General features: G+C 32.5%; 2 protein-coding genes across 4 annotated transcripts; both read right to left on the minus strand.

Annotated features, from left to right (window-relative positions):
* Nucleotides 1-4,842: 4,842 nt before the first annotated feature.
* Nucleotides 4,843-11,728, minus strand: LOC134264076 (uncharacterized). 2 transcript variants are annotated; one of them, XM_062746384.1, is made up of 5 exons: nucleotides 11,588-11,728; nucleotides 7,944-8,054; nucleotides 7,493-7,601; nucleotides 7,249-7,389; nucleotides 4,843-5,287 (listed from the first exon to the last, which is right to left on the minus strand). In XM_062746384.1, the coding sequence occupies exons 2-5, from the start codon at nucleotides 8,040-8,042 to the stop codon at nucleotides 5,061-5,063; spliced, it is 576 nt and encodes a 191-aa protein (XP_062602368.1). In that variant the 5' UTR covers nucleotides 8,043-8,054; nucleotides 11,588-11,728; the 3' UTR covers nucleotides 4,843-5,060. The 2 variants fall into 2 exon arrangements, with proteins under 2 accessions (XP_062602368.1, XP_062602367.1); XM_062746383.1 differs by lacking the exon at nucleotides 11,588-11,728 and having other exon boundaries at nucleotides 4,848-5,287; nucleotides 7,944-8,059.
* A 2,285-nt stretch (nucleotides 11,729-14,013) lies between these two features.
* Nucleotides 14,014-16,093, minus strand: LOC134264075 (uncharacterized). 2 transcript variants are annotated; one of them, XM_062746382.1, is made up of 5 exons: nucleotides 15,917-16,093; nucleotides 15,220-15,329; nucleotides 14,934-15,042; nucleotides 14,690-14,830; nucleotides 14,014-14,579 (listed from the first exon to the last, which is right to left on the minus strand). In XM_062746382.1, exons 2-5 carry the CDS (start codon nucleotides 15,316-15,318, stop codon nucleotides 14,353-14,355), a joined length of 576 nt encoding a protein of 191 aa, XP_062602366.1. In that variant the 5' UTR covers nucleotides 15,319-15,329; nucleotides 15,917-16,093; the 3' UTR covers nucleotides 14,014-14,352. The 2 variants fall into 2 exon arrangements, with proteins under 2 accessions (XP_062602366.1, XP_062602365.1); XM_062746381.1 differs by lacking the exon at nucleotides 15,917-16,093 and having other exon boundaries at nucleotides 14,015-14,579; nucleotides 15,220-15,607.
* Nucleotides 16,094-16,977: the final 884 nt, after the last annotated feature.

Consider the following 16,977-nt stretch of genomic DNA (forward strand, 5'->3'; position numbering starts at 1 on the left):
CCAGAAGTAGATCAGAGTAATAAAGAGAAAATGCACTTCCACTTTATTACCAGTTGTGCACCTCATCCCGAAGGAGCCACTGACCCTGGGGCCACATATTTCAAATTTTTTTCAATTTTTATCATAAAATGGTTTATTAATACAAAATAGAATATTTAAAACAATTAATTTATTTTCAGACTATGTAACCCCCACCCCCCCCCCCCTGACCGGGGGAGGGGGCATAAAAAATGACCAGTTTGCTAGATGCACCTTTCTTCATCAAAAATATTTATACTTGGATCACTGGCATAAAACCAAGGAGCAAAGAAAAAGATTTTCAAAGAATTAACGTATTTTCATTATATGATCAATAGAGCCCCGCCCTAACTCCAGACCCCATGACTCTGGGGCCATAAAATTCACAATTTTGGAAGAGGCCCTGTTGCTCAACATAACTATGTACTTACATAGTTTATTTAATACCCAGAAGCAGAGAAGAAGATTTTCAAAGAATTAATGCATTTTCACTATATAATGAAGAATGCTTTACAATAGGTGTAATGATAAATGTTGTTAAGGAAGGTTCATACTTTTACGGATCCGGTTTTAATTTTACACATCAATATAAAATTCTGATTATCACTTGTCTATTGAAATAAAATCTTTTTGGGTGATTGAAAATAATTTAGCAAGTATATATTCGTTTTAGTGTTGGCAAATCGGACGATTTTTAGTAACCGGTTACGCGCTTCATCTTCCGATCGAGTACCCGGTTACTCGGATGATTTTAGGTAAAAGTATCAATATCTATTATTTATCTTAATCTTTACTTATCGGTAGTAGTAATGCTCAAATATACTGTATAGGGACATTATATTTACATTATACACACATACGATATCGTCAAAGATTTACGATTTTAAAATAAAGAAAATTAATAGGGATCTCGACACACAAAGGCAAATAAATACGTCATCGTCAATCACCATTTTACACTTTCTTTTTCAGCCCCCGAAATATGTCGCAATCAAGGAGAATATTTATTTACACATTCCATAATTAATAGTTTATATGTGGAGTGTCCAGTTAATCGATGGTTTCCGAATAATTTAAGCTTATGTGATTATACAGATTTTGAATTAGCTGTTCTTTTGTTACAACTCCAAGCTTATTATGTCTGCGGCGGCATCTCGTTAAATTATCAAATGAGGTAATTATAACTCAGGCCTTCAAAATATGTATACCCCAAGCAATCAAAGCTATCAATTATATAAACTGTGAAAACTAATCGAAACAATTTGATTCACTACAACCATGCACTAGATCAAGTCTAACGGTACCTAAAATTAGGGAAATGTGTAAGTTAGTATACATTTATAAATTATAAAACATTCATTTTCTATGCCTTTACTATGTAGAATTTATTTTATCCGAGTAACCGAATAGCAGTTTTACTAACCGATACTCGCAACGTTCGACGGTTAACCGAGTACTCGTTGCCAACACTAATTCGTTTATTATAGTGTTATTGTGCATACAAAGCATTTAATATATATTATTCATGGAAATTAACACTTTGCACTCTGTTCAAAGGATCTATATGTCATTTAGTACATACACAAAATTCTTAATTCAATTGCTTTTATGGACCTAAAACTATTTAATTTTTCTTTGTAGCAAACTAACTTGAGATCTATTTTTATTGATCTTAAGACTATATCATCCATTTAATTTTTACTTTTTAAAAAATTTTGCAATTAATAATTGAAAAAATTGATATTCCAAAAATGGGGGTATACGTCTTCAAAAGACTGTTTTGTTAAAATTCTCTGGTCAACCGCAATAAAGTATGTGTTTTTGTTAACTTTAGATATAATTCTTAATAGTTTTAAAGAAAAAATGGCATCTAAACAGTTTAGATTTTGAGAATTGTAAAAAAATAAAGATATTTTGAGATTTTTTTCTGAAAGACATGGACAGATTCAACGTCAATTTGTTAAAGTTTTGCAATAAAGATTTCAAATATTCTCTTGGCAAATGTTTTTTTTTTTTATTTTCATAAGTTTTAACATGAATTTGATGTGATTTGGTGCATAACTAAATAAAATATGTTATCACACTTCTTTATGTTCAATTTTGGCTGTTGAGTTTTTAGAGGTACGTGCTCCGAGACATGTTGTATGAAAGTTGTGATAATGTAAATCATGCATTTTCACTATACTATCTATATAGCCCCGTCCTAGCACTAGAACCCCTGACCCTGTGACCATGAATTTCACAATTCTGGTAGAGGACTCAATGCTCATTACATTCATGCCAACAGTTTACCTGCTTAATGTCCAGGAGTAAAGAAGAAGATTTTTAAAGATTGCTATAATTTTAGTGGTTTGGCCCCACCTCTCTGGCCCCAGAGGGGGGGGGGGGCTTAAAATTCACAATTTTTGTTCCTCTTTACCCATAGATGCTGTATACCAAATTTGGTTGAAACTGGTTCAGCAGTTTTAGAGAAGAAGCTGAAAATGTTCAACTGTTAACACAAGACGCACGACGACGGACGAAAACGGATAGCAATATTAATAAGTCACCTGAGATACTCAAGTGACCTAATGAAATGACGCCAATGCTTTTTGATAATCAACACTGTTGTTTTAAATCTTCGGTATTGAAAAAAAGGAAATGGGGAAAAACCGCTAAAACGATCTGGAATGCGTTTTGCTTCAAAATGGGGAAATCGCCTTTAGAAACAATTACGATGATTTATCAGACACACAGCGGATCTTGTACTGTCTTCAGTACAAAGGCGTTAGGTACGTCAATGGAGAAAAGTGCTTCTTAGCTTTTTTCCGAAATCTTGTTTTCTCTTCTGGCACGTTGATGTGGACACGTTCTTCCTTTACTTCTATGTGACAGTAAATGGTCGTTAATGCCGTAAGCAGGAATTTCAGTTTGGGGGAAAGGAGGGGGGTTCAAGTCCGGTACTATTAACTATGAAAAATTCCTTGACAAGCAAAAAAACGGTTATCAAACGTATTTATTGAGGGGACACTGGCATAATGTAGCTTAGTTTTTTATAGTATTCTATACTTTGGGAAAATTATTGGGGAGGGTCCCGCCCCTCCCACGGACCCCGTTCCCTTCCCTGTTTCTACGGCCATGTTTTTTTAAAGGAATTTCGTCGAATTCCTTATTTTAATGTATGTTTCTACTGCTACTTTGAATGACTTATATTTTCCCAGAGGCATGCATGGCCAGGATCCGTAATTATAGGTGAACATTCACTCAAACGCCGAAGGCCTAACGGTTAACCTTTCAAAAACTGTAAAGTTAACACCTATGGTTAGAAGAGTAGAACCAGGTAACAAATAAACAGTACATATTTGAATATTGAATACCAAACGAACAATTCAATATTCAAAGCAACAAGCAAATTCAAGGAATTTTGGTCCCCCGCTTTCGGTGTCTTTGTGGGTGAGATGTCATTTTTATGACATATTGTGTGTAATATGAACACCCTATCATATGTCATTCATTTAGAAATCATCACGAAACTCCAAGGTCAAAGTCAAAGGGTTAAAGTTCAATGAAAAGTCTTCTCACAAGAATTACATATGTGAAGTATGAAAGCCCTAGCCCTTACCATTCAAAAGTTATGGTCAAGGTTAAAGTTTTTTCATAAGTATAGAAATCTTTAAGGTCAAGGTCAAAAGGTCAAGTTTGTTGATATCCAATGAAAGCTCTTTCCACAAAGAATACATATGTTAAATATGAAAGTCCTAGTATATACTGTTCAAAATTTGTGACCAAGGGCAATGTTTTTGAAAAGTAGGTCAAACTCCAAGGTCAAGGTAAAAGGGTCAAAGTTCTTGGTATCCAATTAAAGGTCTTCTCACAAAAATTAAACATATGAAGTATGAAAGCCCTAGCCCTTACCGTTCAAAAGTTATGGTCAAGGTTAAAGTTTTTACATAAGTACGGAAATCTCTAAGGTCAAGATCAAAAGGTCAAAGTTGTTGGTATTCAATGAAATGTCTTGGCACAAAGAATACATATGTGGAATGTGAAAGTACTGATTTCTACCATTCAAAAGTTATGGCCAAAGTACAAGTTTGGAATTTTGTGTAAAAGTGGGCCAAACTCCAAGGTCAAGGTCAAAAGGTCAAATTTGGTGGTACCCTAAGAAAGGTCTTATCATAAGGAATATACATGTAAAATATGAAAGTCATAACTCCACTAAATCAAAAGTTATAGGCAAGGTTAAAGTTTTTGTGACGGACAGACGGACAGACTGACGGACAGGCGGACAGACAAATGAGATTTAATGTCCCCTCGCTTTCGCGAAAGCGGGGGACAGAAATATAAAATACTGGTTTCAGCGTAGAACTACAAGGGTGTCAAGATGCAAGTGCATCTTGGCTAGTATCAACGCAACCTCACAATGTCTGCATGAGCAGAAAAAAAATATTGAAAATATAGAATTCAAATAAACTGATTGCAAACAAGGGATAAAGATGGTGAATGTCAATCCCGAAATATATATATTAAGTGAAATGAAGAATATTTTGGTAGACCGTTCCTATAAATTTTTGTCTTAAAGTAATCGCCCTTGTAAAATTAACTGACAATTTTTTTTGCACAAATGGTCAATTTTGATAAATTTACTTAAAATAAAAAGATCAAGAATATACATTTTATAATTTATTTTACAACAACGAAAGAATGTTCTCTTTATCATGGAAAAAGAATTATTTTCATTATTTTTGATTGTAAACAATTATGAAAAATAGATGTATAATGCATATAAATAGTTTATTTCACACGAGGTAGAGGTAACTGAGTCAGAGAGACAAAATCAAAGAAAAGAGAGAGACAGAGACATTTTAATATTATTATACTTTATTGCTCTTGTCTTATTCTACGTTACAAAAAATGATATCAAAGGATACAGCATACAAAACTTTATTCTAAAACTTTCGGTAAATGTTTGAGTACAGAAGTTATAAAGCATTGAAATTCAGAGTTACTTCATAGGCATTCTGTGACATTGCATACATATAGAACGAATTATCCTTGAAGTTCATTCAATCCAGTGACGTGTCAGGCTCAGAGGTAATGGCACGCTCATTAGAGTTGCAACTGTTCAACATTTGTTTATTACGAATGAAAATCCTCACGACCGTAAACATAATAAGAACGAGGCCAAAGCTGGAAATGAGCATAGAGAAAGGAAATCCAATGTGGACTACTCTTTGGAATATGAAAACGTTGAGAAGAATAAATTTAACCAAAAGGAAAAATTCGAATGTGGCTGTAATATAAACATAAGAATGACGATGCATTATACAGACAGAATTTTTACCGGCCGCCAGGAGGCGGTCGGTTAAATATGATATGAAAGTTTGAAGTCGTCGTGCGTTTCTGCGGAGTTAAAACAATTTAAATTAAAAAAAAATATTTAACATTCATATAATAAAATATTAAAACAGAGTGTTTAAAAGTTTAATAAATTATTTGAAATTTATATTTTACGGTTATAAAACCATTTAAGGTGTTTCCACCCTCACAATTTTATAGGTTCAAAGTATAAAAACTGGATTTATTTTCATTTATTATACTTTAAACTTTCCAATTATTGCAAAAAATGTATAGGTCACCATATTATTTAAGATGCAAAACATAAATAAACAGAAGTGTATGTCTGCATAAAAAATCGCACATTTTTTGTAAAAGTATTATGAAAAATATGTAAAAACTGCTTAAAATGCATAATTCTGATGCTACATGTTCCTAAATACTTCCTACTTAAAAGATACTTTTGAATTGTGAATATCAGGAAAACTATTTTACAATAAAGCAAATGCCTGAATGAAGAGACCTTAGAAGGAGTTATTGCCCTTGTCAACATTTTTTAAAGATTAAATAATTGATTACATATAGAAAATATGCATTTTTCAAAATTCTTTATATTGTTCTATTAGGTATGAATTTAAACTAATTACAGTTTTTGCAAAAACCCATGACATCATAGGAGGATGGAATTACCTTAAGTTTCAAATTGAACAAGCAAATTCAAGGAATTGTGGTCCCCCACTTTCGGTGTCATTGTGGCTGAGATGTCATTGTTTATGACGTATTGTGTGTAATAGGAACACCCTATCATATGTCATTTATTTAGAAATCATCACAAAACCCAAGGTCAAGGTCAAAGGGTTAAAGTTCTTGGTATCCAATGTAAAGTCTTCTCATGAGATTATATATTTGAAGTATGAAAGCCCTAGCTCTTAAAATTCAAAAGTTATAGTCGAGGTTTAAGTTTTTTATTAGTAAAAAATGTCCAAGGTCAAGGTCAAAAGGTCAAGGTTGTTGATATCAAAGAAAGGTCTTGCCAAAAAGATTGCATATGTGAAATATGAAAGTCCCAGTATCTACTGTTCCAAAGTTGTGTCCAAGGTCAAAGTTTTTGGAAAATAGGTCAAGCTCCAAGGTCAAGGTCAAAGGATCAAAGTTCTTGGTATTTAATGAAAGGTCTTCTCACAAGAATTACATATGTGAAGTATGAAAGCCCTAGCCCTTACCATTCAAAAGTTTTGGTAAAGGTTAAAGTTTTTTCATAAGTACATAAATCTCCAAGGTCAAAAAGTCAAAATTGTTGAGATCCAATGAAAGGTCTTGCCACAAAGATTGCATATATGAAATATGAAAGTCCTAGTATCCACCGTTCAAACGTTGTAACCGAGGTTATAGTTTTTAAAAAGTAGTCAAACTCCAAGGTCAAGGTCAAAGGATCAAAGTTCTTGGTATTTAATGAAAGGTCTTTTCAAAAGGATTACATATATGAAGTATGAAATCCGTAGCCTTTACCATTCAAAAGTTTTGGACAAAGTTAAAGTTTTTTCATAAGTACATAAATCTCCAAGGTCGAGGACAAAAGGTCAAAGTTGTTGGTATCCATTGAAAGGTCTTTGTACAAATAATACATATATGAAATATAAAAGTCCTAGTACCTTCCATTCAAAAGTTATGGCCAAAGTAAAAGTTTGGAATTTTTGTGTAAAAGTGGGACAAACTCCAAGGTCAAGGTCAAAAGGTCACATTTGGTGGTACCTAAAGAAAGATCTTGTCACAAGAAATACAAATATGAAATATGAAAGTCATAGCTCGACTAAATCAAAAGTTATGGGCAAGGTTAAAGTTTTTGTGACGGACGGACAGACGAATGACATTTAATGTCCCCACGCTTTCGCGAAAGCGGGGGACAATAACTCTTACATGCAACAAGCAGAATTATTCCGCTTCTAACAAACACAGAGGCAGATGACTCTTTGGAAATGGCATAAACCAAAAGAACCAACCAACCAACTACACCAAGCACGATAGCAATAACACCAGCTAGTTGTACATCTATCAGATCTAGAAAATAGACACCGATAATTATATAAATAGCGACATGTTCTTAATGTTGTCTCTAAAATATCTTTAATAAGTAATTCTAAAGTAACTGTAATGTATTTACGTAAGTGAATGATTCCACCACAAATCACATTTGAATGGTTGAAAAGAAATGCAGAGCATCGACCAAAAGGGTAAGTACACACGTAAAATACACCGATTAAAGATTTGTCCTACAAAAGAAAAGAAACATTCAAAACTTTTAAACAATCATAAAAAATAATAAGGTTTTATATAACATATGCTGTTTAGTTCTAGAAAAAATTCTATGTACATTGTCCTTATTTTGAAGTAAATGGTAAAGGATATCGTATTATTATCAGTGGCGGATTTAGAGGGGGGCCCGCCCCCCCCCCTTTTTGAGTCCAAAAAATACACAATATTTGACAAATCGATGTTTTTTTGTGTGGCTGTGGGCCTCCACCCTGACCTTAAACTGGTCGCCCCCCCCCCTTTTCAAAATTTCTGGATCCGCCACTGATTATTATTCATTTCTGTTGACTTGATTGTATTACCCAAGAAATCCATCCAGGTGTTACCAATGCAACTAAGCAAAGAAAGATACCCACTGCTGACGTCGACAAGTTAATGATTAGCGGTTTGGTAACAGCCATTCCGATCGCTTCTGAAAATATTTTAAAATACGTACTGATCATAAAACCAGGTTAATTTTTGATGAGGTGCTCTTTATATCACATGTGATATTTCAAAACTTGAATTGCCTTCCCCCAGAAAAAAATATTTTAATGCATTGAATTATTATAAAAATTCTTCCTATTTTTTCCAACAGTATCAAACAAAAATGTAACAAGTATTAAAACTATTTACTTCTATACATGTATATTACGCACTGTGACATGGGTTTTATTATTTCTTGTCCTAAGTGAAAACTCGAAATTTATTCGGCAGTTCATCTTCATAAGTAGTTATGCAAGAAACCAATTACATCAACGTTTGTAAAAAACAAGCTCTTCATTACATAATTATCCAGGAAAATACCTAACACTGATATAAATTTAGAAAGTTATGCATAGCAGAAATTATGCATCAAAAACGTCTTGAAATAAAAATTGACAAGTGCCACATGAAAAGGAAAAATACTACATTCATACACTTATTTGAGAATATTTAAAAATTTTAAGTTGAATCCATTCATCGATAAGGAAAGGTGACTAAAGATACATATCATATGAACATACCTTAGTTAATTTAGAATTTTTCAAAGTTTTATGATTAAAACCTCATTACAATCTCTTTAAGTTTAGTATAAAGATGGTAGGAAATGGCAAATCCTTTCACAGGAAAAAGTGCTTATAATTCATAAACCCACATTTGAGGAATATCGTACAGTACTAGTGGAGAACAGACTTCAGACTTTTTAGGACATTGGCAAGGTTCCTGGCTTTTGTATAGATTTTTTCAAGAACTCTTGAACAGGTGTAATGATAATAAACATGTTATATTCTGGTACAATTAACCCACCAAGCCACCCTTCCTTATTAGATTTTGTCAAATCAATGTTTTTACAATTCTCAATGCATTTCCTATGTAAAATGTTGATAAAAAGGACCTACTTAATTTTTTGCCATAAAACTTTTCCAAAATCCAGTCATTTCAGAAAGTGTATATATTATATACATATTGTATCCACATTTCCAATCATATCAAGATATCATGACTGAAAACATAAATTTAGAAACATGACACAATCTACCAACACTGTTCATTATTTTAGAATTACTTCCCTTAGAATCTAATTCGTATTCATAATGGTAAAGACTGTTTGACTGTTTATGTTAAGTAATTTACCATAATATTGGAAACAAATTTTCATAAAAATGTTGGCATAGATTTCTTTTATATTTGTTTACAATTACTACATGTAAGACAAAGTGGTGCCTCCTTCGCACGACCTCATTCAGTTACAGGTTCTCGGCATTTGTCATATCTTGTGATTGTCCTTCCCAGCATGGATATACGGTAAATAACGGTCTTTTGACCACTGTTTACTGTCTGTCCCTGAACACAATGTACAACAAAACAATCACTGTTTTTGTCCCCCGCTTGAAAAGTAGGGGATATTAATTTCGGTTTGTCCGTCCGTAGGTCTGTCCGTCCGTCTTTCTGTCTGTCTGTAACGCTTTCGTTTCCACACGATATTTCGAGAACCCTTTGAGCTTTTGCAATGAAATTTAGCATAGCAACTCCCTATGGACTAAAGAAGACCCCTATTGATTTTGAGGTCAAAAGGTCAAAGGTCAAGGTAAGAAATAAGCAAATTCTGTCTGTTATAACACTTTCGTTTCCACACGATATCTCGAGAATCCTTTGCTCTTTTGCAATGATATTTTACATAACAACTCCCTGTGGTCTAAGGAAGACCCCTATTGATTTTGAGGTCAAAAGTTCAAAGTTCAAGGTCATAAATTTATACATTCTGTTTGTATGAAACACTATCATTTTCGGGCGATATTTCAAGAAGATTTTGAGCTTTTGCTATGTAATATTATACCAAAACTCCCTAGGACCTCTCTCACTCCTCTCAAAGTGCCAAGCCCCGTTTGTTTTTTTTTAGTATTTATTGTATTACATGTCGCTTTTTTAGCACAGGGACATGAGGAGAGTTATTACGTATAAAACAGGTTCTCGATGGACTTTATATTCTTATTACATCTATAAGAACTGTTTAATAAAGGTTAAATTAGACACCATGCATTGTGTACAATTTTGACATTATCGAACGTGAATATATACATGTATGTCACTTTATGTTTGTATACAATTGTCGCAATGTTACAGCGGCTCCGTGGTCTAGTAGTATGTCTCTCGCTTCAAATGTGAGAGGACCCGGGATCGCATCTCGAAATTTCGAAATACTTTTCTTCTTTTACTAAACGATAGTATTCAGCCTGTGAAATGAAAAATTTATGAGGCCATTGTCCATTGGATACTCTTTCAAAAACGCCTTAGCTGATTCATCTGTTTGGTCAGGATGATCCCAATCGTAAATGCTTTAAAATAGACAATTATTTCTTAATTTTGTTAAATTTTATAAATCATGTGGGAAAAAAACTGCTTTAGAACAGTAGATACTCTCATTTTTTTAAGATGCTGCGTGAAGTATTTGGGCAATGGAAACCCCGGTCGTTTTTTTTAAAATTTAAAACCGAGTTCATGCTGTGGGCTTTAAACTTCTTTAAAGTCAGCATTTGGCATATGTTATATGTTCCTGTACTGTGACTACAAATACAACGTTTACTTTAAAGGTATGTTTTATCGTATATTTTGCAACAGATAAGTCCTTTGAAGTTTCAACTGATCAAAATAGAGGATTTTCGACGCCTGTAACAGGACTGACATGGGTTGCTCTCTTCACCTGGGCTTCAGATCCCATTTTTGGGTTTATCATGCTCCCTACTACGCTGTTAACGATTCATTTTATGAACGGACTTTATAATAGCGATCCCTGTTTGTAAGCTCCACATTTTTCAATTTTTTTTCTTTTCATGTCGCGAGGAAGACGGTCAAGGCATTAATTTTCTTTATCATTACTCTGTCCTCCTCGTGCACTTAAGAATACAAGAGTAGGAAATGAATCATAATGTTAAAGCTTTTTATTGACGAGTAAATAAAGTATGGTGTGACTCTATGTATTTCTTGCAAACATTTTCATGTACAAGTAGATTAAAGATATTTCCCATATAGTGATTTTCACTTCAAGATTGCATTTTGAAAAAAAAATGATGAAAGTTTTTCGACATGAAATATCTGGAGATAACGAATAGTGTTTAAGCTCAAAAGTCCATTTAAAAATTCAAATCAGCAGCAGAGCAAACGTAGACCTCCAAAACATCAGAGGTCGGATAAGATGCCATGGAGGAGTAAGCATCCCCTGCTGACCAGTCACACCCGCCGTGTGCTTATTTTTAGACCGAGAAACAATCTATCGACCAAATAATGGCCTAACGATTAGTATAAAAAGTCAGTCAGGATTTGACTTAAAGCTAAATAGCAGTTGGCAAGGTCAGTTTATCGACCATGTATGCCAAAAGTTTTTTTTTTCTTCCATTCTGGAAATTGAACATTTATATGGATTTTACTTACCATCCATTCCTGTTGATTATTAAGACTGAATTTATTGATAAAATACCAACATAAATTTGTATTTCTCTGTATTTCATCTTATCTTCTTCATTAAAATTGGTTTCTTTCTTGGGTACGGTACCTTTCTTTGGAGGAAAGGGAACGTAAAACTTTGACATTTTTACACATCTGTCAGAAACTCAGAATGTTTGCATATAATGTTATTCATAAACACTTATAAATATGATAAAATAAAGTGCCGGAAATGTGTTTTAAACGCTTGTAGGAAGTATATTGAACGAGGAAGGATTGGATTGGAAAAAAAACAACACTTTTCTGTTTATTGTCAACAAATTATTTATATATATATATTTTTTTTTTGCTTGAGGTACAAATTGGTATTATAACTTGTAAACTGACCAGTTAATTCATAAATGATTTAAATATTACTTATATGAATCATGTTAAATCACCGTGAATATTTTTTATGCCCCGTAAACGAAGTTTCGGGGGTATATAGTTTTTGTCGTGTCCGTCTGTCTGTCTGTCTCTCTGTTTGTCCGCAAAAAAACTTTAACCTCGCCCATAACTTTTGATTTAGTGGAGCTATGACTTTCATATTTCATATGTGTATTCCTTGTGACAAGACCTTTCTTTGGGTACCACCAAATTTGACCTTTTGACCTTGACCTTAGAGTTTGACCCACTTTTACATGAAAATTTTAAAATTTTACTTTGGCCATATCTTTTGAACAGTAGACACCAGGACATTTATCGTTCACATATATAATGTTTGTTAAAAGACCTTTCACTGGATACCAACAACCTTGACCCTTTGACCTTGACCTTGTAGATTTCCGTACTTGTGAAAAAACTTAAACCTTGGCCATAGCATTTGAACGGTAAGGGATAGGGCTTTCATACTTCACATATGTAATCCTTGTGAGAAGACACTTCATTGGATACCAAGAACTTTGACCCTTTGACCTTGACCTTTGAGATTGACCTACTTTAAAAAAGCAAACCTTAACCATAACTTTTAAAAGAGTTAGGGCTATAGTGCTTTCATACTTTACATATTTGATCCTTATGACAAGACCTTTCATTTGATAACAATAATTTTGACCCTTTGACCTTGATCTTGGACTTTGACCTACTTTTAAAGAAATTGAACGTTGATCATAACTTCTGAACGGTTAGGGCTAGGGCTTTCATGCTCTACATAAGTATTTTATGTGGCAAGACCTTTCATTTGATACTAATTACATTGACCTTTTGACCTTGGAGATTTTTGCACTTATTAAAAAATTTTAACATTATATATATATATATATATATTATAAAACAAATACCTTATTTGTTCGATTCATGTTGACAGGTATATAGTCCGTGCAGTGGTCTACACAAAGTTGGATACCGGCAAACTGGCAAACCCCTAATATCAGCAACTGAACTTACAGAGTTTCCTATTTTGTAAAATATGGATTTATAAGTGAAGTCGGAATGTTTTTATTATCCACCCATACTGTGTCGGTACTTATGGTCACTTTGCTTACGGATTACCTCCACTTTTCTATGCATTATTGAAATGAAAGGTGGGTGATGAAAGTTTGCGATTTCATTTTTGTATTTTGAAATTGTCGAACATAATTTATAGTTTAAAAAGTTCAATTTCAGTCGAAATAAGTAGAATGAATAATTTTGTTGACGTTTATATTGCTCGATGGCAAATATTTGACTGGATTTAGACAGATCGATGATCTGCATATTGTATGGGGCGCCGTTTTTGGTATTTACTGCCAAAAAGTGATATCACCTATTCGAATAAGTGATACCACCTATTCAAATAGGTGATATATATATATATATATATATATATATATATATATATATATATATATATATATATATATATATATATATATATATATATATATATATATATATATATATATATATATATATATATATATATATATATATATATATATATATATATATATATATATATATATATATATATATATATATATATATATATATATATATATATATATATATATATACTTTTTGCCAGCAGATACCAAAACGGCACCTCATAATATTGTAAGATGAACTCAAAATTTTACAGAAATATATTTATAAAAAGTTTCTCTGATTCTATCAAATACATTGCTATGAATACATATTTTAACTCTCCATAAAAAACAATGTTTACAAAAATACAATCTTTATTGTGATTATAACCCACTATATTCCAATGTGCTATGATAACACACACTTTTTACTAGTATACACTTTTGTCATGAAAACTTTACTTAGAGATGCATAAAAATTAATCTAATCAAAATAGAAAGTTTCATTTAATAATGTTTACTTGAATTATTTTATAGACGTTTTCAACATAAAACTAAACGTTGAGTTTTAAAGTGTAAATTGTTAGAATGTAGAAAGACAAACACATTAACAACGAAAGAATGTTCTCTTTATTATAGAAAAAGAATTATTTCCATGATTTTTAATTGTAAACAATTATGAAAAATAGAAGTATAATGCATATAAATAGTTTATTTCACATGAGTTAGAAGTAACTGAGTCAGAGAGACAAAACCAAAGAAGAGAGAGACAGAGACAGAGACATTTTAATATTATTATACTTTATTGCTCTTGTCTTATTCTATGTTACAAAAAATATCAAAGGATACAGCATACAAAACTTTATTCTAAAACTTTCGGTAAATGTTTGAGTACAGACTTTTATAAAGCATTGAAGTTCAGAGTTACTTCATAGGCATTCTGTGACATTGCATACATATAGAACGAATTATCCTTGAAGTTCATTCAATCCAGTGACGTGTCAGGCTCAGAGGTAATGGCACGCTCATTAGAGTTGCAACTGTTCAACATTTGTTCATTACGAATGAAAATCCTCACGACCGTAAACATAATAAGAACGAGGCCAAAGCTGGAAATGAGCATAGAGAAAGGAAATCCAATGTGGACTACTCTTTGGAATAGGAAAACGTTGAGAAGAATAAATTTAACCAAAAGGAAAAATTCGAATGTGGCTGTAATATAAACATAAGAATGACGATGCATTATACAGACAGAATTTTATGAAATTTATATTTACGGTTACAAAACCATTTAATTAAGTTTCAAAATGAATAACTCTTACATGCAACAAGCAGAATTATTCCGCTTGTAAAAAACGCAGAGTCAGATGACTCTTTGGAAATGGCATAAACCAAAAGAACCAACCAACCAATTACACCAAGTACGATAGCAATAACACCAGCTAGTTGTACATCTGTCAGATCTAGAAAATAGACACCGATAATTACATAAATAGCGACATGTTCTGAATGTTGTTTCTAAAATATCTTTAATGAGTAATTCTGTAGTATCTGTAATGTATTTACGAAAGTTAATTAATCCACCACAATTCGTATTTAAATTGTTGAAAAGAAATGCAGAGCATTGACCAGAAGGGTAAGTACACATGTAAAATACACCGACTGAAGATTCGTCCTACAAAAGAAAAGAAACAATCAAAACTTTAAAACAATCATCAAAAATAATAAGGTTTTATATAACGTGCTATTTAGTGCTAGAAAAAAATTCTATGGTACATTGTCCTTATTTTGAAGTAAATGGTAAAGGATATCGTATTATTTTTATTTATTTCTGTCGACTTTATTGTATTACCGCTGAAAGCCATCCAGGTGTTACCAATGCAACGAAGCAAAGAAAGATACCCACTGCTGACGTCGACAAGTTAATGATTAGCGTTTTGGTAACAGCCATTCCGATCGTTTCTGAAAATATTTTAAAATACGTACTGATCATAAAACCAGGTTAATTTTTGATGAGATGGTCTTTATATCACATGTGATATTTCAAAACTTGAATTCCCTTCCCCCAGAAAAAATATTTTAATGCATTGAATTATTATAAAAATTCTTCCTATTTTTTCCAACAGTATCAAACAAAAATGTAACAATTATTAAAACTATTTACTTCTATACATGTATATTACGCACTGTTACATGGGTTTTTATTATTTCTTGTCCTAAGTGAAAACTCGAAATTTATTCGGCAGCTCATCTTCATAAGTAGTTATGAAAGAAACCAATTACATCAACGTTTGTAAAAACAAGCCTTCATTACATAGTTATCCAGAAAATACCTAACATTGATATAAATTTAAAAAGTTGTGCAAAGCAGAAATTATGCATGGTTCTATGAATTTATCAAAAACGTCTTGAAATAAAAATTGACCAGTGCCACATGAAAAGGAAAAATAAAACATTCATACACTTATTTGAGAATATTTAAAAATTTTAAGTTGAATTCATTCATCGATAAGGAAAGGTGACTAAAGATACATGTCATATGAACATACCTTTTTCAGTTAATTTAGAATTTTTCAAAGTTTTATGATTAAAACCTCGTTACAATCTCTTTGAGTTTAGTATAAAGATGGTAGGAAATGGCAAATCTTTTCACAGGAAAAAGTGCTTATAATTCATAAACCCACATTTGAGGAAATTCGTACAGTACTAGTGGAGAACAGACTTAAGACTTTTTAGGACATTGGCAAGGTTCCTGGCTTTTGTATAGATTTTTTCAAGAACTCTTGAACAGGTGTAATGATAATAAACATGTTATATTCTGGTACATTTAACCCACCACAGGCGCGGATCCAGAAATTTTTTCCAGGGAGGGTCCACCTCAGTCAAAAAAAAAATCCAATCCCAGAAATTTCTTGACAAGCAAAAAAAAAAAAAAAAACCATAAAGTAAAACTCGCCCAAACATCAAAAACCTATTTCGGGGGGGGGGGGGGGGGTAGTGATGACTTCAGTTGCCGCTAATCTTTAACTTTTAATACCCATTTTACAAAAATTCGTGTTAACCAGGGGGGGGGGTCTGCGTTTTCCAAGGGGGGTCCATCGTAACTTTTTCCTTGTTTTAGTATATACATTTTTTAACCTGATAAATTCCAGGGGGGGTCCTGACCCCCCCCCCCCCTCTAGATCCGCGCATGCACCAAGTCACTCTTCCTTATTAGCTTTTGTCAAATCAATGTTTTTACAATTCTCAATGCATTTCCTATGTAAAATGTTGATAAAAAGGACCTACTTAATTTTTTATCATAAAACTTTTCCAAAATCCAGTCATTTCAGAAAGTGTATATATTATATGCATTATTGTATCCTCATTTCCTATCATATCTAGATATCACGACTGAAAACACAAATTTATAAACATGACACAGATCTACCAACACTGTTCATTATTTTAGAATTACTTTTCTTATAATCTAATTCGTATTCATAATGGTAAAGACTGTTTGACTGTTTATGTTAAGGGGGATGTACAAGCCATATTGGATCTAGTCTGGTGTAAACTAAGAAATACCAAGAATGAGCTTAATAATCTACTAAACTAGCTCAAAGTTACT

Source organism: Saccostrea cucullata, unplaced genomic scaffold, assembly GCF_032062105.1.
Source record: "Saccostrea cucullata isolate Sc308-1 unplaced genomic scaffold, CSIRO_AGI_Scuc_v1 ctg11581, whole genome shotgun sequence".
Lineage (NCBI taxonomy): Eukaryota > Metazoa > Mollusca > Bivalvia > Ostreida > Ostreidae > Saccostrea > Saccostrea cuccullata.